The sequence below is a fragment of the Capra hircus genome, chromosome 25 (assembly GCF_001704415.2).
Source record: "Capra hircus breed San Clemente chromosome 25, ASM170441v1, whole genome shotgun sequence".
NCBI classification, from domain to species: domain Eukaryota; kingdom Metazoa; phylum Chordata; class Mammalia; order Artiodactyla; family Bovidae; genus Capra; species Capra hircus.
The window spans coordinates 3395524-3419337 of NC_030832.1; the positions used below are offsets into that span (position 1 = coordinate 3395524).

Consider the following 23814-nt stretch of genomic DNA (forward strand, 5'->3'; position numbering starts at 1 on the left):
GAAAAGCATACCATGAAAAACCCTCTCTGAGTCTGGCCCTCTGAAATGTTCCACACTCCATCCCATCACTTAGTTGATGCCCCAGGGAGGCAGCAATTATAACAAATGCTTTGGACTCAGATTGATTGAGACCACAACTTGGTCTATGCCTCCTTCTATCTTCTAAGACCTTGGCCATGTCACTTAATCTCTGCCTCAGTTTCTTTCTCAGCAAAATGGGAATAACCATAGGACCCACCCTCAGGGTTACTGTGAATATAATGAAAGTAAACCATCTCATTCAGAGAAAGAACTGGTCTGGCTGGGAATTGAGGGTTTCTGGTTGGGTTGACTCCACCAAAATTATATAGAGTTCCTCATTCTTCTTGGGTTTGCAGGTGCCAAATTTAGGGGTTTGTCTGCAGCGAAGGGGACACCAACTGGGTCCTGGAATTGAAATGCAGTGGGTCAGGCTTAATGCTACCTGCTGTGGGTGTACATATGTGCCAAGTTGCTTCGGTCATGTCGGACTTCTGTGACCCTATAGACTGTAGCCTGCCAGGGCTCTGTCCATGGGATTCTCCAGGCATGAATACTGGCGTGGGTTGCTGTTCCCTCACCCTCCCCTCCCGGGGATCTTCCTGACCCAGGGATCAAACCTGTGTCTCTTATGTCTCCTGCATTGGTAGGCAAGTCCTTTACTACTAACGGCATCTGGGAAGCCTCTTGATTCCTAGTAGTGACTGCTAATGTGTATTGAGAATATACCTCATTTAATTTCCATAACAACCTCAGAAAGGAGATACTATTATTTACCATCCAAATGTGGGAATCCTAAATCAGAGTTCTCACTGGGAGCAAAGTGCTTGTCCATGAAAACACAGGGGAGCAGAAAAACAAATGAGAAAGGTCCTCACAGGTTAAGGTTTCTTGTGGTCAGGTCCCCTCATAGTGTGGAGACCTGTGGATTTCACCTGAATCAGTTGCAGCTGAACTGTGAGACCCAGGAGGGCAAGGATGGCTGGGATTGTTTACTATCTGTCCCCACTGTCACTGGCATCCTGTAAGCCGTCCATAAGCAGTTTTAACAGATTTAAAACTAGCCCCTTGTGTACCTTTTAGGATATACCTGCATTCCCTCGCAGCTGGAGCCTGCAGGGCCAACTGGAACAAAGTGAGGCCCCAGGCTGCAGGGCCCCCTGAGGGCCAAATCCGGGAGGCAGGAAGGGGCGCTCTGTGGCCCTTGGCCCCTCCCCCTCCCCATGCACTGGCTGGTCAGAGGACCCAGAACCCAGAGCATCGGCCCTTAACAGTCCCCTCCTAGCAGGTGCTAGGTCCTGAAGCTGGCCTTCCCTCCGGACCATCTGCCGGCTAATGTTTAACCCGGCCTCACTCCACATTATTCACACAGGGAAACTGGGGTGGGGTGGGGTGGGAACAGGGAAGGTCACCTCCAAATGGTGCGGGCCTACTGGCCTTTCATGTATCACCCAACAGCCTCTTGTCTGTTCATGCAACAGTCATGAGTACGTATTACTTGTCCATTTATGCAACCTATTATGTATCCGTTTGCTGGAAATGTAATGAGCGTTTACTACCTGCCCACATAACAGCTCACAGCACCAATTATGTGCCCATTCACCCAACAGTCGTGAGCACTACTATACCTACCTGACCACTTAAGATGTAATGAGCACCTGCTCTGTGTCCATTCGAGAAACATCCTGAACATCTACTATGTGCGGGAGCATGGTGCCAGGCACTGAGGACGCTGAGTGATGAAGACCTGCTCCTCTCAGGTTCTGGCCGGGCACCAAGTGCACGAATGAAGGCAAAATTACACCCAGAATCAAGACGCTTCGCTTAGAGTGCATGCTTTTCCTCTCCCGGACTCCTCAAGGCCAACCGGCAGCGCTGGCCAACACCAGGAGGGTTTGTTTTTGAACCAAGATTTGCCACCTGACAGCAAGAAGATAATTAGGCGGGGTCTCCGGGTTGACCCAAACACAACACACTTAAAGAATTCGAGTCTGGGATTCAATCTCAGGAGGTGGAAATCAACTTAGCCTGCTGCAGCTGATTTCTCACTACTTGCACTTCTTAACCCTCCGCATCGCGCTGGGCGCTGAGGGTTCAGGCGCGATCAACCATCCTCGCAGGCGCTCGCGCTGATGATGCAGGTTGTCCCCAACTGCTGGCACCAAGACCGCGGTGGGGACTCCTTCCTATTCCACCGAGGAAACTGAGGCCGAGGACAAGGCGAGGACCAGCAGCCAGACGTCGGACGGGAAGGAGGGGCTGAGACCAGCCTCGAACCCTCGCTTGCGCCGCCCCAAATCCGGCGCCCCGGCCTCTGCCCGCCGGGCGCTGCCCGCGCGTTCCTGGAACTGGGCTGGGCGGAGAAATCAGGGCCCGCGGAGAGGCACTGCCGCCGCCCTCCCCGCCGCCCCGGGCCGCTGGGGGCCTGGCCAAGGTGACCCCGCGGGAGGCAGACGAGGGCCCCCCGCCCCCTCGGCCGCCGCGACCTCCTCCATCTTCCCGGTCTTTGGGTCTTTTCCTCTGGGCCCACACGCCCTCCCGCCGGTCCTCCTCCGCGCGCCGCCCCCTCTCCGGGCTTCCCCGAGGGCGGGACGTCCCTCCCCGCCAACCACCCCGCCCGCCCGCCAGCCACCCCCAGGCCACCTCCCAGGCCGTGTCCTAGCGCTGCCCTCGGGCCGGGGGCGGGGCCGCGGGGGGGGACCCGAGGATGGGGCAGAAGAGGACGCGCGCGCCGCCCGGCCGCGGCCCGGCGCCCCCTCCCTCCCGGTTCCCGCTCCCCGGGGCCGCGCCACCCTCCCTTCCTCCCCTCCGCCCCTCCCCCGGCCCAGCGCCGGCTCCCGGCCGCCCCCTCCCCCCGACGCGCACGCCCCGCCTGGCAGCTGGCGCCCCGGGCCTGGGGCCGCGGCGGCGAGAGGGGTTTGCTGGGAGGGAAGCAGCGGGGGAGGGAGGCGGGGGGGAGGCCGCCCCCCGCGCCCCTCCTCCTCCCCCTCCTCCGCGGCCCGCCGGTCCCTCCTCCCGGCTCCCTCCTCCCTCCCTCTCTAAGACATCCCCGCACGGCCCGGCCGCCGCGGCCACCTTCCCTGCCGGAGCTGCAGATGTGGCGGAGCGGCCGGGCGCCGGGCGGCCGTGCCAGGGGAGCCCGCACCCCGTGAGCCTCGCGCCCCGGCCCCCGCCCGCCCGGCCCCCTGCCCCGCTCGCTCCCCCGCCGCCCCCGACCGCCGGAGCCCGCAGCCGGGAGCCCGACCGCCCCCCGCCGCCGAGGTAAGAAGCGCCCCCCCGCCCCCCCCCCCCGGGCATCGCGCCGTGGGGAAGGGGACCGGCGGGAGGGGCTGGCTTGTCGGCGGGGGCTGCGGGACCCGGGGGTCGCCTCCCCCGCGAGTCCGCGCCTCGCCCCGGGCCATTGTGAGCCCTCGCCGGGGCCCCAGCGCTCGCTCCCTCGCTCGCTGGCTCGCGCGCTCCCTCCCTCGCCGGCTCCCCCGGCCGCGTCCCTCCGTCGCGCTCTCTCCTCCCTCCTTACCTCCGTCCGTCCGGAGGCTGGGCAGAGCCGCGGCCGGGCCCCAGGAGGGAGCAAACTTCGGCAGGGAAGTTGGGCGGCCGCGGCGGGGGGCGCGCTGCGGGGTGAAAGGGACCCCCCACCCCAAGGCCGGGCACGAAGTTGTCTGGGGCAGCCGGGCAGCCGCCCCTTCCCACGGCGGGGCTGTTTCTAGGACGGGAGCTGAGAGGTGTCTCCTCCCGGGTCTAGGGAAGCCTCCCCCTGCTGCCCCTGGCTCGCTCCGGCCTCCCTCGGGCCGGGGGTCAGGACTGGGAGCTGGCGTCCTGTCCAGCACTTGTTACCCCCTGCTGTCCGCGTGCACGCAGGAGGGCCGGGCTGAGTAGGGAGGGCAGGGGTTTCCAGCCCGCCTGAGGGAGGGTCCGGAGGGGGCGGGAGGAGGGGGCGAGGCAGGTGCATCCCGAAGGAGGGAGATGCCTGCGCCCTGCTTCCCCGCAGGCCCCCTGGGATGGGGCTGGAATCCAGGCTGGCACCTGGAGGCCTTGGCACACTGCCCTGCCCAGCCGGGTACTCAGGCCACAGCAAGGCAGCTTGCCGCCCGTAGGCCTGTCCAGGAGGGCCTGCCTGGCTGGCCACCCTGGGCAGGGATGGTTGCAGGGAGCTGCCCAGCCCTACCCTGGGGCCTGGGAAGCGGGAAGGGATCCTGGGAGGAGCCCTGGGCCCCCAGCCATCACAGCCCAGGATCTTGGCTCTGGAGGGAGCGCTTGACACTGAGGGGGCAGCCAGGCCAGCTGGGGACCTGGCCAAGGCCTGGGCTCCCATGGTTCTTGGTCTGGGCCAGGGACAGGGCCTGAGCTGTGGTCCTTGGAGGCGGCCATGTGAAGATCCAGCATGCCTGGTTCTGGCATTCAGGAGGGAGAGTGGGGCTTCACTGGCAGCTTTGGAAGAAGCTCGGGGAAGGGGATTCAGTGTGCCCACCCACCACATCTGTTCCAGCCCCACTCACACATCCTCTCCACGACCTCTGCCTCCCCTTTGCTCCTTCTTCTCCCCTCTGGGCCCAGGCTGGGCCTCCCAGCTGGCTCTGGCCCCCACTGGGGGAAGGGCTGCACCTGGGGACCCTCCTCCCAGGGACACCCCTTTCTGAACTCCAGCCCAGCTTGGCTTGGCCCCGTCTGCTGTCATCTGAGCTGGAGACAGTGCCAGGGGCTTGGGCACCATTTATGGGAGTTGAGGACCCCTGGGAGCAGCCCTGTTTTCCTTAGCTACTTCCCCTCCCCCTCCTTTCCGGAGCTGCCATTAGCGCTGACCCTCCGACCCCTATGCCTGCCCGCCCTTCCCTGTCTGTGACCTTTGACCTTTGATGTTAAATCCCTCCAGCTGGGGCTCTTCGGCCCCTAAGTGACCCTGGTGTAGGACCTCTGGGGGGCGGGGGGGGGCCCTCTCCCTGCTCCTGGCTCTCTACACAGGGACACCTGCCAGTCTCTCCCTCACTGGTGGGGAGGAGGTGCCCCAGGAAGCCAGACAGTGAGTCACCCCAGTTCCAGGCACCACTGCTTTTGGGGTCAGTGGCTTTGGGGGATTCACTGGAACTGGGCCACAGCCTGGAGGGTGAGTGGGAAAAGCCCCTGGCCTGGGAGTCTGACGTCCTGGATTTGACTTCTGGCTGCGCCACCAACTCCCAGGGGTCCTTGGCCAAGCCAGGCTCTTCCCCTTTCTGGGTCTCAGTTTCCTCATCTGTAAAACCAAAGGGTTGTACAAGGTGATCTTACGGAACTGCAGAGTCCACGAGAAGACCTGGGGGTGGGGGGGTGCCGAGAGGGGGGCTAAGGCCAACAAAAGCCAACTCTCAGTTATCCGTGGGTGGAGCCAGGATGAATAACTGAATGCCACAGACATCCAGAAACCTCATTTTAAACAATCCTGTGAACTGAGTCCTGCCCCCCCATCCCCCCCCAAGGCTTTTGTTGTTTCTGAAAAGCCCAACTGCAAATGGGTAGCCACAGCGATGTCTTCTCCTGCTTGGGCTCCCCACCTTGCTGGGAGCGCCCGCCTGCTGAGGGTGGCAGGGCTGACAGGGCGACGGTGCACCCTGGCCTGGGGAAGACAGAGCTCTGCCAGGGCCCCTCCCTGGGGCGTGTCAGAGGGCCTGGACCCCTCTCAGTCCCACCCTGTGGATCCCTCTTCCCTCCTTTCTTGGCCTGGCCTTGGCCCAGGTGGTGGGAGTGTCATCGACCACCTAATCCTCCTAGGGTCTGAGCTTCGGTACAAAAGGAAGAATGTGTTTTTCCTGACAACGTTTTCCCATGTGCGTTTCCATCTACCCAGGCTCGGCTCGCCTGGCATCTGAGTTTCCCACTTGGGCGAGAGGGCGGGGATGGGTGCCAGGCAGAGTTTGGGGCAATCCCAGGATGGGCGGGGTTGGTGACAGCTGTGGCCGGGGGGACCAGATGTGGGACTGGGGCGTGTAGTTGAGCTCTCTGGGAGGCATATGGGGTGGGTCCCCGCACCCCAGTGCTGAGAGGCACACTGGTGGTGGGGGCTGTCTCCAGTGCCCTACGCCTCCCCAGTTTCCATGTCCCAGGCGGAGGAGGCCCCTTACCCAAGTGGGAAATTCAGATTGCAATGGAGAGGCCCTGAGCTGGGCACAGTGGGGCTGGGTCTTCCTCTGTTGGAGTTATTGTTATTTTACATTTCACAGTGAGGCCAGAGGGGTGACCCCTGGAAGATGCTGGCTGGTCCTCCCTTCATCTCGATAAGCACCCTTTTCAGAGATGGGAGGTGTCCATGGCTGGTGAGGGGTATCTCTGGGGCCAGCCAAAAGATGCTGATCTCTCCCAACTGGGCTTGTGAAAGGGTCCTAGAGATGGGCCACAGCCCAGACATGAGTCTGGGGGCTGAGCTCTCTGAGAATGCCAGGGCCAGCCCTGGGTGGGAGAGATCACAGCTTTTGCAAGGCCTTTGAGACACAGCTGCCCCCGAGGTTTCCCAGGTGGCTGCCTCAGCCCCACTCTGGGGGCAGGGACCTGCACTTTCAACCAGGACCACTCGAGCTTTGCTCATCAGCCACAGTTGGGGGTGACCCTGACACCTGGACAGGAAAGGACTTACTTGGGTCGGGGGGTGTCTTATGTAGTGGCACTGTCTAGAGTAGACCCAGATTTCTCTCCAGGCTCCAACTTGGCCCTACAAACCCCTGCTGTCTCTCCAACTAGTAAAAATACCAGCGTAAGGTCCCTGGGGTGGGGGTGAGGATGGGGAGGTGAAGTGGGTCAGACGATAGAGCAGCAGTGGGGGACACCTCAAACAGCTCCCTGAGAAGATCTGCAGGATGCCTGCCAGTGGCCATCACAGGCGTTGACACCCGTCACCTGAAATTGCTACAGGAGCTTCTTGAGAGAGACCCACTGATCCCTATTTGGTAGAAACTGAGGCACAGGATGGAGGACGGCTGATGGGCATCTGGGCCTGAGTTCCTGGGTCTGCCATGGCTCTGGAAGGTGGTGGTGGGGTCTGGTGGCCACTTTCCCAGCCTGGCACAAGAGAGGAGCCCGAGCTGGCCCTAGCAGCTGCGTTCACCGGGCCCCAGGCCTCCATCCTTTCCCTGGCACTGATCCTCCTGGCCTTAGCTCCAGACTTCTCCATGGGGGAGCCGAGGCCCGGGCCCAGGGCTGCAGGGGATCCTGGTCCTCTTTCCCATTCCAGCTCTGGGGCTGTGGGACCCCTCCCAGGGAGCTCCCAGCAGCCCCCCTCCCTGGGGTCTGACCTGCCTTCTGCCTGGGACATGTCTCTTCAAGCTTCCTCAGGTTGAGCCGAGTAGAGGCCCTGGCTCTGGGCACCTTGAGGGGCAGGGAGCTCTGGCTCTCCGCCCCCCCCTCCCCCCTCTGATGGATGGAGGGTCTGGTTAACTGGTAGCCAGGTGGGGAGGGGCCTCCAGGGCACAGAGATGGGAGGTGATTCTAATGGGGGAGGGCTTCCATCTGTTCCACGTGCCCCTGGTGGGGGATGGGTGGCGGGAGCTGAGACTCTTCCAGGGACATAACCGTTGTTGGGGGTGGTGCGGTTGGCTGGAGCTTCCGAAGGTCCTTTGTCTTCCTGCTAGACAGCCAGGTAGTCCTCTGCACAGGGCGGGCCTGGTGTGTGACCTGCGTGTATCCACAGAACTCCAGTCCGGGCAGATGGCTGTCTGCAGAAGGGCTCAGCCCGGGCCCCGGGCCCCCGGCCCCCGCCCCCGGCCCCGGCCCCCCTCCTCCAGTCTCGGCCAAGGGCGGGTGGGCGGGTGGGAACCTGCGGAGGCCCCAGGAGACTGCTGAGCTGCCTGACTCAGCCCTGGGAGCCTCCAGGAAGACGTTCCTGCCTGGCTGACTGAGGGTCACAGGCTAGCATTCCACTGGGACTCTGGCAGCAAGGAGGTGGGAGGCGGACACTGAGGCTTGGAGATTTGAGGGCCTGGCCCAAGGTCACTTGGGGTCAGAGAGGGCCAGAGGGGAGCCAGAGCCTCGGACTGTGTGGCCCTGGCCCCTGAAATGTCAGTTCAGTCCAGAGCCCCTCCTGCTTCTCTGCTGCCCCCCCGTCCTCTGCACAGTGTGGGGGCAGCTGTATCTGGAGGAAGGCTCTCTCCCTTCCCCCCACAGTCCACCTGGGTCTGCCTGGCAAGTCCCAGCCTGCCTGAGCCAGTTCTCCCCAGGGCCACTCCTTCCTGTGTCCAGGACCCCCCACCCGCCACCCAACCCCTATCATCACACTCCTAAGCTGACTGACCCAGAGCTGTGATGTCCCCCTCCCTACAAGGCTGTGGGGCTCCCCATTGTCCGCTCTGCTCCAAAGTGCTCCCCACTCCAGTGCTGCTGGCTATCTCCTCCTCCAGGCCGAGCCCCCAAATCCCCGGTTCAGGACACCTAGTGGACACTCTGAGTGATTCCGTGGGCCCTGGGCCCCAAGAGCCTGAAACAGGCCAGGCCTGGCACGGCCCCACCCAGTGGGTGTTTCCTTTGGGTTTAGAGACGGCCCCTGGCTTCTGGACTTGCTTTCCTGCCCAGAGTGGGAGCAGGGGCGTGGCAGGGTGGCTGGGAAGAGGGCGTGGGGGTGGAGTCCAGAGTTCATGGTGGAGCCCCTGCTGGGCCTGGTCTAAGCCAGCTGTTCTGGGGAGGCTCTGTGCTAAGGCTGGGAGGATGGGGCTGGGGGCGGTGGCAGGAGATGAAGCTGGGGGAACTGGACCCTTCTGGTCATCTTAACCCACCAGGGTTACGCCTTACCCTCACCACCCAGATCTGCTCCTGGGTCTCTCGCCCCAAACCTCTGTGGGCAAGCCCTTCCCTTTTTGGGCCTTAAGCCCCTCTACACCTCATCCGGCTGGTAGGTGCCACCAATGGATTCATCCCCTCAGCAAACTCTCAGTACCAGGCATTTGAGAAAAGTGAAGGGCAGGTATGATGGTGCCCTTAGTGGGAAGTTCAAGCTCTGGTCCTACTCTCAGCCGGCCCCCTCCTTTCACTGATGGGGGAACAGAAGCCCAGAGCCCTGTCCACATCAAATTGGGAGCAGGCCTGGTTCTCTGGGTCTGAGTCCCCAGCAGCACTTCAACTGCTGCCCAGTTCCCTCTGGTTGAAGGAGTGGTGTAAGTGAGGACTTGGACCAGGGCACCTATGTCAGGCAGCACAAGGCACTTCAGGCTAGGGAGGCTGCCCTCAGCATTGTGGGGACAGAGACAGACCCCCCCCCTTGCTTAACGCTGAGGCACCTGGAAGAACAGCCCACGTGTGGCTGCAGAAGGCAAAGATCAGGGAGGGTGAATCTGGGGAGACTTGCTGGAGGAGGTCAGAGGAGGGTAACAGCTGGAGGAGAATATGGAAGTGTGGAAGGTTGTGGGGCAGGAGCTAGCACCCGAGGGGGGAGCATCAGGCTGGCAAGAGGCACGGAATCCTGAGAAAGGAGGTGCTGAAGGGGAGAGTCTGGGGATAGAAGATGGGCTGGAAAGGAAGACAGCAGTCTTCTGTATAGAGTACTCCGTGGCTCCCCAGTGCCCTCCAGGTCACTGCCCACTGGCCTGGCCTTTCTCTTGGGCTTCCTCCTTTGCTGAATGACAGGGAGACTTGCTGTGGGTCAGTTGGGGCCACACCTCCAGGCCTCTGCCGTGTTGGGTGCAGACTGTGGGCTTTGGAGCCTGGAGGTGCATCCCAGCTGTGCTATTGATAAGCTCTGTGATTTTGGCAGATAGTGGAACCACTGAGCCTTGGTCTCCCCATCTGGAAAGTGGAGAGGATACCACCTAACTCCCAGGGTCCTGAGGATGGACAAAGATGGCGCACAGGAGGCACGCTGGCCATTCTTGGCCTGCCGAATGCCTGAGGCCCCCAGCCTGTTGGCCCGTCTGTGTGGCCGACGTGGATCTTAGCAGCCCACTCCTGACACTGTTCACCTCTGTGCAGGCTGGGTGACCTTCATTCTCATTCATCTGTGGGCCCCCAGGACCAAGTGGAGGGCCTGGTGTTGGAATGCATAACTGAGTAGTTGGTAAATGAGGCGCAGGGAAGGGGCGAAGTCCAGAACCTGCCGACTGCCTCCTGCCCTGTGAGTTGGCGGGTGCTGTTCCCAGTGGGCTGATCCCTATCCCGAGTCTGTGGGGGGAGGGTGGGGACACGGGAGGCACTCCTGGTCTCGTTCTGCAGCCAGGGTCGGTGTGGGAAGCACAGTGTTTCCTCTTCGGTGGGGACTGGGCCTCACGCCTGCTCCCACCCACAAGCCCCAGAGTCCAGGACCCTGACGCTGGTTACCTGCCATGTCCCGCATGCACAGGTGTGACACATATGTGTGTACCTCTATGTCTAGGGGTGCCCATCCATGTCCTGTGGGACGCTGGCCAATGCCTCTGCAGGCCCTCGAGAGCACTGGCCAAGCGCCCAGTGCTGCCTGCCTACTGTGAGCGGCCCTGCCTGAGCCTTGCCTCCGGGTGTGTGTCTCCGTCTGGCTCCCCTGCTGCTGGACCCTCCCCGGGATCTGGGCGGCCCAGGGCCCAGCCCTTCCCTCTCCACCCGTGCCCCCCCTCACCCCCCGGCCCCGGGCTTGGGGGCTGCTTGGCGGGCTCCCCTCTGGCCCAGGCCCAGGTGCGGGCAGTGCTCACAGCCCCACGCACCACCTCCCCCCAAAGCTGGGCAGACAGGAAAATACCAGACATAGTTGTGCAAAGGTGGCTGCAGGCGGGCAGGCAGCAGGGGGCGGGGGCCCGCCTTGATGGGCCTGGAGCCACCCGGCCAGGGGAGGCCTCTGTGCCAGGCTGGGCCCTGGAGCTGGACGGGTGTGTTTGTCTGTGTTTGAACTGCACCCCCACCCCATTCTGGTGTCACCCTGCTGGCGCTGGGGAGGGAAGTGTGGATCCTAGGGAGCTGGAGCTGGGGAGGGGCGTGGGTGAGCCAGCTGCTGGCCTTCCAGCAGCAGTGGTGCCTGACCCATTGGGGTGACCCTGGAGTTAATGTGTGGGGCCCCCCCAACCCAGCCCAGGGTTGGGAACAAGAATCCTCAGGGCTACCAGTTGCTGGCACCGCCTGTGTGCCAGGTGCCAGGCAAGCTTGCCCCATGAGCTGGCACCTTATCCATGGTGCCTGTGTTCCTGATGAGGAAACCAAGTTGCAGAGGGGTGGCTGGGAGACTGGGACCTGATAACCAGACTCTGGGTCCCTAAGGTCCATAAGCCACTAGCAAGAGCCACAAGGGCATGCAAGGGCATGTGTGTGTCTGACTCTGCGACCCCATGGACGGTAACCTGCTAGGCTCCTCTGTCCATGGAATTCTCCAGGTAGGAATACTGGAGCGGGTTGCCCTGCCCTGTTCCAGGTGACTCTGGGTACATGCCCAAGTGGGGGCTGCCAGCCTGCACCTCTGCTCAGGTGCTGCCCAGCTGGGAGCTTTCCCAAGGACTTTATGGCTGAGCAGGGAGCTTGGCCCTGGCTGTGTCACTTAGGGGCCATTGGTTCCCACTTGGGCAGGGTCTAGCCTCCAGGGGACCTGGAGTAGCTGCCCCCCCTCCCCCCCACCAATCTGTGTGCTGGCTGAGCACCCATTCTGGGGTGAGGGCAGGGTCTGCTTTCCCATCTGGAGGTTCCCAGGAAAGGCGAAACCCCACACTCTTCCGGGAAGTACTGTCTGCCCCACACTGGGCCCTCTCCTGGGACGCGCACGGGCAAGCCCTCAGGATAAGCCCCTCCCTGGGTCCTGGGAGGAGGCCTGTTTCTTCCAGGCTGCTCAGAGACTGTCTGGGACCTCCCAGCGCTCTCTCTTTGATGCAGTCAGGTTCTGGAAGAGCACTGGGGCCAGCTGGGGCCACCCTGTGGGACAGCAGGGCCTGCAGCCCTCCCTCTCCGGGGCGCAAGCTTGTTTAGTTGTGTCCTCAGCTGAAGCAGGGGTACTCCCAGGTGAGGGCGAGACTCTAGGTCTGTGGGTACAGCAGGAGGGCCGGTCCCCTCTGTCCTCACAGCCCTCCAACTGGCCAAAGACTTGGGGGACTCAAGTGCTGGTGACAGTTTATTTACAAGTTTAATTATGCACCTACTATGCGCCCAGCACTGTTCTAGGTGCTGAACATTATATAACAGGGGGAAACACTAAAGTAATCATTGGATGGGCATCATTGATTTCTCCCCAAAATCCAGTGGAGGGGGTGTCTTACACTATTGTGTGTGTGTTTAGTCGCTCAGTCATGTTTGACTCTTTGCAACCCCCATGGACTGTATGTGGCACACTAGGCTCCTCTGTCCATGGGATTTCCCAGGCAGGAATACTGGAGTGGGGTGCCATCCCCTGCAGTATTATTGTCATCTTAATTTAGAGATAAGGACAATGAGACCCAGACTGGGAGGTGACTTGCCCTGACTCACGTGGGCAGGACATGGCAGAGCCAAATTGGAGACCGGGTGGTCTGATCCATACTGGAGCCCTGCTCTGCAGCCTGCTTAGGAAGTGGGTCCGAGGAGATGAGGCCTGCCCCTGCCTTCAGCTCCCGACGCTGGGCATCTGAGGAGGGCGGAGCCCTTGGCTGGAGCAGGGTGCAGCAGCGGTTCCCAGGAATGCGGGGCTGTGGGACCGTTTGCTTTGGCAGCACGTCTGCTCTCAGCTCTGCAAGCCTTCCTGTGGGCCCCCCAACAGTCGGCCCCTCCAGCGCCCACTCACTGCTTGCTGCCCCTCCGGGGTTCGGCACGCAGCTCCCACAAACCCATGGGCAAGGCGGGGGTGGGAAGCCAGAGCTCCTTTGCCTGCCCCTTCCCACATCCAGGGTCCCCTGGGGTACCGATGGGTGAACATGGCTTCTGGGTTCACCTGGGCTTGAAACTCGGCTCTGCTAGAGACAAGCTGTGTGACCCGGGACAGTTCATTTCCCTGAGCTTCAGTTTTTGCATCTGTAAAATGGGGATGAAACAGCACCTGACTTAAACAGGTGCTGGTACATTGCCCGACTATCAACAGCTGGGGGATGGTGGTGATATTTGTCCTCGGCTTCCAGTCCCAGGCTTGCCACCCACTTGTGCAATGTGGGCGAGCGGTGTCCCTTCCTGGCCCTCAGCTTCCCCCCATAGGACCCATGTGCTGATGGTTTTGGTCCCTGTACCAGACGCAAGGGGAATCCTCTGAGCAGGTGGGAGCTGATGGGCACAGGGGAAGCCAGGGACTTGCTTCTGCTTTCATTCCATAGCAAGAAAGCCACGTGGACTTTTGAGAACTGCCTCCTGGGCCCTTGTCCCCAAGTCCTAGGTTGGACAGGTCATGGCTGACCAAAGGGCAGAGTCAGGACTACGCCCCCACACCCTACACCCCCATCACCTGGGAATAAGGGGTGTGCCTCTTGTTGCCTGATGACACTGCTATCTTGGCTTCCACTCACCTGGCTCCTCGCAGCTGTGGGGTGGGCGGGACGGTGGGGGCCATCTTACAGCGGGTCCTATCCTCTTTTTGGCAAGGAGACCCCGCGTGCCTCTCAGTGGGGTGTGCCGAGCTCAACGCCTGCATCCACACCCGCACTTCTCCCGGCTGCGGGGCAGCCAGTGGGCCCCTCCCAAGCGGTGACGAGGGGCTTTCTCCAGGACAGATTCCTGCCAGCGGCTCTTATTAGCCTGGTGACCTTGAGCCTCAGTTTCCTCATCTGTGCTCAGCAGAAGCGGCTTTAGAGGGTTCGGGGCACACAGATGGCTCCCGGCACATGGTGGGAACGTGGTAGATAAAGACACCGCCCCCCCCCCTTTAGGGTCCGCGCTCCGCCCCTCGCCGCGGGACCTGGCGGAGGCGGGGCTTCCTCCGGGTCTCAGTTTCCCCGGGGGCCGGCCCCGCCGCGCGCTCGTCCCGGCCCTCGGCCGGGGGCAGGCCGCTCCGCCAGGTAGGGCCGGCCGGCCGCTGCGGGAGCTGCAGCTGGGGGCCGTCTGCGCGCGGCAGGCGGGCGCACAATAGCGGCCATTGTCTGCGCCAGGCCGGCGGGCGCGGCGGGGCGGGGGCCGGCCCCCGAGGGCCCGCGCGGCCCACCCTCGGGGTGACCCCGCCCCGCCCCCGCCGCCCCGGTGGTCCCCGCGCGCTCCCGCCCCGCGCAGCTTCCTCCCGCTCCCTCCGCCCTAATTAGTTCCTTTCGCAGCTGGAGCAGCGGCGCCCGGCCGCGCGGCCACCTCGGCGCCGCCTCCCTAACCGCCCCCTCCAGCGATCAGGGAATCGCACAACCCCGCGGTAGCAGGGCGCTTGTGGGGTCACCTCGCGACTAGCGGGAAATTGGGCTGGGGCTTCTGCAGCCAGGCTCCGTGTGGCACCCACTGGGCACCGGCCCTCTCTGGGCTCCGCGCTGCCTAAGAAACTTGCCTCTGCTCTCGGCGAGGCGGGTCCCTGCCCTTATCCGGAAAACAAACACCGCATGTCCACCCGCCCACCCCCGAAAATCAATCGGGTGATGGCTGGCTAGCCGGCCTCCAGGGGGGTGATTGCTGCGCCAGTCCCGGGGTTCTGGCGCGGGTACGTCCCGCTCAGGGCCTCTGAGGCCCAAGAGAGGTGACACTAGCTCTCGCCTGCCCCCCTTCATCCAACCCGGGAACAAAGAGCAGAGCCCGAGCCCAGAACTGGCCACCCCTCTGCCTGTGGGGGGGTGAAAGGGGACACTTCCAGGTTGATCACGGTCAAAGCAGGAAGGAGGGTCACAGGCGTCTTACCCCTGGATGGATGGGGACAGCCTGGGTTAGGGGAGTGCTGGGAGCTGTGGGTTCTGGGGGCTGATCCTTCTTCCTTTTCTAGGAGTGACCAGTTTTGGTCTCCTGGCTTTGCTCTGGCTCCATCAGAATGAACCCCTGTTCCCAGGGCAGGACCAGTAGCAGGAAGTAGGGGGCTTAGGGTGGGGTCTCTGGGGACTGGGTCTGCTGATTCAGTTGGTGCTGGAGTCCCAGCCTCACCCTGGGAGACTAACTCCTTTTGGGGTCCTCCTTTCTGAGCTGAGGCAGTGTCTCCTGCAAGTCTCCGAAATGCGGTGACCCATGGTGTCTCCCTGGTTCCCCTCTGGCAGGGACCTGGGGTGAGGTGGGGCGCAGTAGGCAGGTGCCAAAGGACGTTACTTGAGCAGTGTTGCCGTTGAGAGTCAGTGTCAGTCTGAATTCCCAGTTCCCAAACCATCCTGCCCTTGTGGTCTCCTCCAAGAGATCGGGTGGGGGGCGGGGGACAGGCTGTGGGGAGGCCTGTGGCCCTAGGCCAGCTGAGGGACCAGGCCACCAGCCCTTCCTGGCTCCTGAATTCTTAATCAGCATAAATATTTACTTCCTTCCTCCCTTTCCAGGCTCCCAGCACAGAGGAGCTTCAGGGAGGTTGGACTGGGCCTGTGTCTAAAAATAAACAGGTGGAGGGACAAGCAGACACACAGACAGACAGACATCACTGAGGGGTGGGTCAGGCAGAGGGCAGCTCCCTGCCCAGACAGAGGAAGAGTGGAGGGGCCCAGGTCCATTGATCACTGTCACCCACCCACCTGCCTGTCTAGGACTGGAGCTCCTAAGGGGACAAGGTGGCAGTGTGGTCCCAGCCCCCGGTGTCACTGAGAACTCCTGACCTATGCATGCCCTGCATGCGGGTTCATCCAGACAGATCTGCCAGCTCCCACCTGATGGGGGAACAAGTCAAGTCACAGATTTCGGTCCCAAGGCCAAGTGCAACTACCAATACTGTGATAATGCAGCCCCCTCCCCAGGCTCAGACTCCAGCTTTGTTTTGCCATGTGCTGGGGTCTTGGGATGTGTCCTCAGAAGCAGAGGGCCCTAAGTGAGGACTTTGTGACCTGTGGGCACACAGGGTCTTGTCTGGGAGATGGATGAGAGGAGGCTTGGAGCTGGGGCAAGGCTGGTTTAGCGTTGCCTCAGGGCTTGTCCTGGAGAAGATGACTGGGAACATGGGTCCCCATCCTGCTCCGTGGAAAGCTCCAGGCAGCTCAGCAAGCACACATACTAGTGAAATATACAAAGTCTTTTACCATGTGGTGGTCTTGGGAATGTTCTGTATAAAATTGTGAAGAGCTGGAGTTGGTGAATGGCAGGGATTATCTTCTTTGGCAGATAGATTGTCAGGATGCAATCATCTCAATGAACAAACACAAGGAAACAGCATTTCCCAGCATGTGAAGTTTGCTGCCATGAAAAATGATGTTGGAATTTGGAATGAAGAGTTGACCTTGTTCTTGGGTTTTTTTTACATGTGAAGAATGTTATGCCGTTGAGAAATTCTAAGAAAGTGGTGAAAATGTACCAATCAAAATAAGAGTATCATCACTATTAAAAAAATTATGTATGTATGTGTTTTACTAACCACTAGACAACTGATCACTTTTCCCTATCCTGGCCGTGGCTGGGCCATAGTCCCCAGCTGCCCCCTGGTGGTAGCCCAGAGCCTCTGGCTCCCCAGCCGGTGGGGCCCTCTGCCCTGGAACGCAAGGCCACCTGTCTGTCCGCCCAACCCTAGGGACCAGGCTGTGCTTTGCAAGGCTTGCCTGGGACAGGCTCTGGGCCTCATTCTCTTGGAGTTTCCTAGGGGGCTGCCTAGAGTGGTTGGCCCAGTGGTCAGTAGCTAGGCCCTTTGAGGGCTATCTGGGAGGACACTCATTGCCCTTCTGGCCTGGTTCTGGGTCTTCTGGCTCAAATCAGGTATGTGTCCCAGGCATCACCTCCCACCCAGTCAGAAATGACCTTTGGGACTTGCCCGGCCAGTTCCAGGGAGAAGATCTGGATTTGAATCTGAAGGCTGTGCAACTGCCTAGCTCTGCAGCTTGAGGCCGTCCCTAAAGCTCGGTTCATGGCAGGCTTGGACCCTGTGAGCTTTGCTTCCCAGAAAGCCTCACGGGAGATGAGTGTGTTAGATCCAGGTCGGTGGTTGTCTGTGTCTGATATACCTGCTGTCCGGGGCCACCGAGAGGGTCTCTGTGCCCGGGAGACAGCCTTCACACTGCCCCGTGCACACTGCCTCTCCGCTCCTTTGGGCTTTAGTGAGTGCAGCCTGAGGATGAGTCTGGAGTCCCAGTGTCACAGCACAGCTCTTGCTCGCTCTCAGGTTCCTGCCTGAATACCAGCTCCAGAACCCCTCGCTGCCTGCCACCGCCGCTTCCACCCCCCAGCCCCCACCACCATGCACTCCTTGGACGAGCCGCTCGACCTGAAGCTGAGCATCACCAAGCTCCGAGCGGCGAGAGAGAAGCGGGAGAGGACGCTGAGCGCAGCCCGGCACCGAGCCCTGCACAGGGAACTCGGTCTGGCGGACGACAGCCCCACACCTGGCTCCCCGGGCTCCCCGCCATCAGGTACTGCACGCCTGGGGCAGAGCAGCGATCTCGGAGCCCTGGTGATAGGAAAAATGTCCCCTGATGGGCTCACCTGGATGCAGCCGCAGCCCCTCACAGCCTCACTTAGGGTGCCCCCCACCCCGACACTGTCTACCCACCCTCCCAGCAGTTCATCTCTGCACGTTCATCACTGTCCCTGGGAGGAGGGGACTGACCAGCCCAGCTCCCGAAGCTGGCTCAGCAGAGCTAGTACAGACAGGCCTGTGGGTGGATTTGGGGGAGCTTTAAGGGGCAGCAGGGAGTGCACAGGTAGTGACGGAAGGCCTTGCGGCCCTGTGTCTGGGCTCTGGGGTGGTGTGGTCGGCCAGCCAGGCAGACGGGGGATCAAGCCCAGCGGGTGCTTCTCTGGGTGGGGGGGTTACTTGAAGCTCAGGTCTTCCACTCCATTTCTGAATGTGGACCCTGAAAACCGGATCTACCATATCTGAGCTGGGCCACCCAGCCCAAACCTTTCATGTTACAGAAGGGGGCACTGAGGCAGAAAAGGACTAGGGGGAAAGTGAGTAAAGTCCTTACCTGACATTGTGATGGGAGCCAGGCGCCCTGGATTCAAGTTCCTGTTCAGTTACTTACCCTGTGTGCCAGCCCACCCCCATCTGAAGAATGAGTACTTCCTGTCTTAACTGATGGCCAGGCTCCCACTGTGGCAATCGTCACACCTGTCGGCTGTGGAGGCTCCGATTCCTGGGTTCCGGGGTGGCCGGGGATGTGGGTGCCATGGCTGGCATCTGCTCCGAGTCACAGTGGAGGAGTCATGGGCGGGAAGTCCTGGCCCGCCAGGACTCCTGGCTCCAGTACCCTCAAATCCTGCCTTTGTCCTAGGCTTCCTGCTGAACCCCAAGTTCCCTGAGAAGGTGGAGGGACGCTTTTCGGCAGCCCCCCTGGTAGACCTCAGCTTGTCGCCGCCATCTGGGCTGGACTCCCCCAATGGCAGCAGCTCGCTGTCCCCTGAGCGCCAGGGCAACGGGGACCTGCCCACAGCGCCCACCGGCCCGGTAAGGGGGAGATGCGCGTTCTCGAGACGGTGCACTTACCTCCTGGGCCCACTGTTACAAAGGACCACAAACTGTGTGGTTTAAAGTGGCAGAAGTGTATTCTGGAAGCTGAAGTCCAGAATCACCGTGCTGATGGGGCTGTGTGCCCTCCCAAGGCTCTGGAGGGCTCTTCCCTGGCCGCTGCTGGCTTCTGGCAGCTCCAGGCGCTCCTTGCCTTGTGGCCGCGTCACTCCAGTCTCTCTGCCTCTGTTGTGGCCTGTCCTCTGTGTGTGTCTCCAAATCTCCCTCTTTCTCTTGTGGAGACACTGGTCGCTGGGTTTAGGGTCCCCAACCAGCCTGACCTCTAAACTTACATCTGCACAGACTCTTTACACAGAGGTCCTGTGCACACGTACCAGAAGTTGGGGCTGGGACATGCCCTGTGTGGGGCACTGCTTAGCCCCTGGACAGAGGGAGATGGGCCAGGCGGGCAGGGGTCTTGGCCAGCGGGCCCACGGGCAGCTGCTGACCTGCTCTGCCTCCCGCCTCCCCTAGGACCTCCAGCCTCTGCGCTACCTGGACGGTGTCCCCAGCTCCTTCCAGTTCTTCCTGCCACTGGGCTCGGGGGGGGCCCTGCATCTGCCTGCTTCCTCCTTCCTCACCCCCCCCAAGGACAAGTGCCTCTCGCCAGAGCTGCCCCTGCCCAAGCAGCTGGTGTGTCGCTGGGCCAAGGTGAGCGGGGAGCTGGGCGGGGCAGGGTCCGGGGCGGGCGGCCCCCTCGCGGGCTCAGCACGCTCCTGGCCTCGCAGTGTAACCAGCCCTTCGAGCTCCTCCAAGACCTGGTAGACCACGTCAACGACTACCACGTGAAGCCCGAGAAGGACGCGGGCTACTGCTGCCACTGGGAGGGCTGCGCCCGCCACGGCCGCGGCTTCAACGCCAGGTGAGGGGGGGGCGAGGGGGCAGGAAGGGGGGCCCGAGTGTCCAGCGGCTGAGCCGTGCTCCCCACCCCCCTTCCCCCCCGCCTCCCCCCCGGAGCAGGTACAAGATGCTTATCCACATTCGCACCCACACCAACGAGAAGCCGCACCGCTGCCCCACCTGCAGCAAGAGCTTCTCCCGCCTGGAGAACCTGAAGATCCACAACCGGTCACACACAGGTGAGGGCCCCCGGCAGCCAGGGGGCACACACCCCACTGTGTGGCCGTCCCTTCCCAAGCACCACATGCTGGGGGGTGTCCTGTCCTGTCCTGTCCTGTTAGGGGGAGACCCGCCCCACCCGCTCTTGGGGCACAGACACGTCTTCCTGCGTCGCGCTCGGCACTGTGTCCGTGTGGTTGTCGACTCATTCCCCCTCTGACTGTGGCGTGTCCGCTCGCCCCTCACGGACCCCGGCACGCACAGTAGGGCCAGCACTGGCCGGCAGAGCCACATGCCTAATCTTAAGTTTCCTAATCACCCTCACCGGAAAAAAAAAAAAAAGTACAAAGAAATACATGGTGAGATGAGTTATTAATACAATGACACATTTTCTTGAGCTCAGTATATTCAAAATGCAATCACTTTAATATTAAAACATCAGTGGGACACTGAAATTCTTTTCCCACAAAGTCTGCAGACTCCAGGGTGTATGTTATTTATTTATTTGACTGCCTCAGGTCTTGGTTGCATTGTGAGAGATCGTTCGTTGCCGGTGCAGACTCTGTAGTCATGGCACACAGGCTTAGTTGCTCTGAGGCATGTAGGAATCTTAGTTCCCTGACCAGGGATCGAAACCACGTCCCCTGCATAGCAAGGTTGGTTCTTAACCGCTGGACCACCAGGGGAGTCCCTCTGGTGTATATTTTATACTTGAGGTACTTTCAAAAGCTCACAGCCTTGTGGGGTTCTGGCCAGCTCTGGTCGGCGGGGACAGCCCTTTAGTAAATCTGGAGCCACTGGTGAAAGTGAAGTGAAAGTGTTAGTCACTCAGTCGTGGCCAACTCTGGGACCCCCAGGCTCCTCTGTCCATGGGATTTTTCCAGACAAGAATACTGGAGTGGGTTGCCATGCCCTTCTCTGGGGGATCTTCCTGACCCAGGGATTGAACCCCTGGTCTCCTGCATTGCAGGCAGATTCTTTTTTGTCTGAGCCACCAGGGAAGCACTGGTATAAGCCTGGAGTCACTGCCAAGTCAGGGTCAAGGGCACCCCTGTGCGCTCACTGTGAGCCAGGCACCAGCAGGGTCTGTGTGTCATTACTTGTGAAAGGGGTCACTGTCATCACAGCCTGAAGCACAGGCCCAAGGCTGAGGGTACATACAGCCAGGCCACTGGAGTCAGAGCTTGCATAGGTGCTGGGGACACGGCTGCCCCGAATCAGACAGCCTGTGGTCTCGGGGAGGTCTCTGTCTGGGTGAGTGGGTGGGCGGGGCTGGCCTGGGCCTGCGGAAGACCCTCATGCAGGCCCCGCCCCGCCCCGCAGGCGAGAAGCCGTATGTGTGCCCCTACGAGGGCTGCAACAAGCGCTACTCCAACTCCAGTGACCGCTTCAAGCACACGCGCACCCACTATGTGGACAAGCCCTACTACTGCAAGATGCCCGGCTGTCATAAGCGCTACACGGACCCCAGCTCGCTGCGCAAGCACATCAAGGCCCATGGCCACTTTGTGTCCCACGAGCAGCACGAGCTCCTGCAGCTCCGCCCGCCCACCAAGCCCCCACTGCCCACCCCCGACGGCAGCCCCTACGTCAGCGGGGCGCAGATCATCATCCCCAACCCCGCCGCCCTCTTCGGCGGCCCTGGCTTGCCCGGCCTGCCCCTGCCCCTGGCCCCCGGCCCCCTGGACCTCAGCGCCCTGGCCTGTGGCAATGGCGGGGGCGCTGGGGGTGCGGGGGGCATGGGCCCTGGGCTGCCCGGCCCCGTCCTGCCCCTCAACCTGGCCAAGAACCCGCTGCTGCCCTCGCCCTTTGGGGCCGGCGGACTGGGCCTGCCCGTGGTCTCCCTCCTCGCTGGCTCCGCTGGCGGCAAGGCTGAGGGGGAGAAGGGGCGTGGGGCTGTGCCGGCCAGGGCCCTGAGCTCAGAGGGCCGCAAGACCCCCCTCGAGAGGACTGAGGGCAGCCGCTCCCGGCCGAGCCCCGACGGCCTGCCTTTGCTGCCAGGTACTGTGCTGGACTTGTCCACGGGCGTCAACTCGGCCGCCAGCAGCCCAGAGGCGCTGGCCCCCGGCTGGGTGGTCATCCCACCGGGCTCCGTGCTGCTCAAACCAGCCGTGGTGAACTGAACCCACTCGGTGGACACTGACCACCTGCAGCCCAGTCGGCAGCTCCCAGCCCTGCCTGCCTGCCTGCCCCTGACGACGAACAGAAACTCTTCTGCGAAATAGCAATAATGTCCTCCTGCCCTGGGGGCGACCCTGGGCAGCAAGGATGGTGCTAGAAGGGCATGGTGGGCACCCAGGCTCCTGAGGAGGGGAAACAAGTCTGCCAGCCAGTGGAGAGCCGTGCCCCTGAGAGCTGAGGCCTGGCTCACTTCCGGCCCACGCCTGCCCGCCCCCCACCCACTCTGGTTGTCTCCCTCATCCCGTGGCCAGCTGGGCAGGTCACCCTCTCTCCCTTGCCCACTTGCCAGCCTTGACCCAGCAGTGGGGGTGGGGCTGGGGGTGGCTTCGGCCCTCCCCGCTGGCACCAGACTCCCTCCCACCCCCTTCAGTGGTGAGCTGGGAGGAGCCCCCTGGGATCAAGGTCCCACCCCATCCTGCTTACTCACTGGGCCCCTGCTCTGGAGGCTCCTGACCCCTCTCCCTCTGGTCCACCCTCCAGAGGGAGAGCAAGACAGACGCAGGCCGCGGCTAAGCCACAGCAAGAAGCCACCTCCTCCCGTGACAAGGTGCCTCCCGGCTGAGGGAGGGAGGCCCGCTTGACCAGCTGCCCCCACTGCGTGCCGTCTGCAGTGGCCAACACGCTGCCCGAGGCGAGGGTCCCTGCTCTGGGCTGGCTGGCCGCTCGTCTGCCCCTGCATCCCTCTGCTTTCAGGGAGCCCTGAGTCGGGAGAGGTGCCCAGCTCAGGGAACAGGCGGGGCTGGGCCTGGCCTGGGACCCTGCACCCGGGGATGGGGGAGGCTGGCTAGGGACAACCCCAGGCCAAGACACGGCTTCTGTTCTGGGGGCGTCAAGGCAGAGCCGGTGCAGAGGAGGGGGCTCCAGGCCGGTGCTGGGCATGGGAGCGTCCTAGTGGCTACGGACAGATGATGAAGGACCTGGGCTTGACAAGGGATGAGGGGCAGTGAGGCAGCCACGGAGGCTGTGGGGGCAGGGGAAGCCAGAGGGGAGAGCTGGCCCTGTGGCCTGCTTCCTTTGGCTTCTCTGAACTAAGCCCCTGCCCTCCAGGGACCAGGGGAGCCCAGGGCATGGGGCCTCCACGTGCCCCTGTAGCCCACGCTGCTCCCCAGCCCAGGGGCCAGGCTCTGCCCACCAGGCCCTGACGGGGCAGCAGCTTGTCTTGTGCCCCACCCTGGGCCCTCGTGCTTCCTCCCGTCGGGGGCCCAGCTTCAGTCTAGGGGGTCCTGGCCTTGGCCCTGCCCTAGGCTGCACTCTCCACGTCCCAGCTGCAGGACGGGGGAGCTGTGGGGCCGCAGGGGGACCCTTGGGCCCCTGCAGCTCTGAGGTCTCCCTGCTGCTTCTCTGCTCACCCGCCCTTTCCTGGACCGCCCTTCTATCCCAGAGGGGTCACCCTGACCCAGCCCGCTGACAGGCCCGCAGCGCTGGCTCTGCCCCTTGAAGGGGCCACAAGCAGAGCAGGAGGGAGCTGGTCTCCTTCCCTCGCGCCCCACCCCGGACCCAGGCCCCTCACCCCAAGAAGGGCCCCAGGCCTTAAGTCCCCTTTGGGGCGAGGGGTTGGACTCAAGCCCCAGGAGCAGAGGAACAGGGCATAGGAAGGCGACATTAGCTCAGCATGTGACTCGGTGATAGACCAGGCCCGAGGAGGCCGGTGTACGTGTCGTTGTTGTCGGTCTGTTGCACATTCCAGGATATCAGTATTCTAACAGGTTCTAAGTGCCTTTCTATCGTAGCTTGTTTTTCCTCCTCTTGGCTCCATTGCTGTTAGCATAGAGTTTAAAAAAAGAAAAGAGAGATAAGCTAATGACTATAACAATATATTCCTCCATGTGAGAGGAAGTTTATAAAGAAATGAAATAAAAGTGAGTTACAAACATGCTTTGTCTTAGATGTGCCAGGAGCTGGGCCTCGCACGGGAGACCACCTCCGGCTGCCCATGCCTGGCTCTGGGGTCCCCCACCCAGGCCAAGGCCCTGTTCCGGGGTTTCCTTCCAACCCTGTGGGTGCCACAAGCCCTCTGTCTGCTGCTGGGAGCTGGATGGGACAGGCGGTGCTGAGATGGAAGGTTCTGGAACACGTCGTGGGTTCAGCCGCACCCGCCACGAGCATCTTGCCTCTGGGAGGTGCCGGGCTCCCTGGCCTCCTCGGGGCCATCAGGCTGGCAAAGGCTCCTCTTCCTCAGC

The 23814-nt window shown here is 62.0% G+C and overlaps 1 protein-coding gene across 1 annotated transcript; it reads left to right on the top strand.

Annotated features, from left to right (window-relative positions):
- GLIS2 (GLIS family zinc finger 2) lies at positions 3235-23505 on the top strand. The gene is made up of 7 exons (XM_018040494.1): positions 3235-3279; positions 17051-17297; positions 18162-18334; positions 18869-19045; positions 19123-19256; positions 19355-19473; positions 20777-23505. The coding sequence occupies exons 2-7, from the start codon at positions 17126-17128 to the stop codon at positions 21574-21576; spliced, it is 1575 nt and encodes a 524-aa protein (XP_017895983.1). The 5' UTR covers positions 3235-3279; positions 17051-17125; the 3' UTR covers positions 21577-23505.

Coding starts and splice junctions, on each gene's coding strand:
- GLIS2 (XM_018040494.1), top strand. CDS start 17,126: ATGCACTCCTTGGACGAGCCGCTCGACCTGAAGCTGAGCATCACCAAG. Junction 19,257..19,354: donor GGCCGCGGCTTCAACGCCAG/GTGAGGGGGGGG, acceptor CCCCCGGAGCAG/GTACAAGATGCTTATCCACA. Junction 19,474..20,776: donor CCACAACCGGTCACACACAG/GTGAGGGCCCCC, acceptor CCCGCCCCGCAG/GCGAGAAGCCGTATGTGTGC.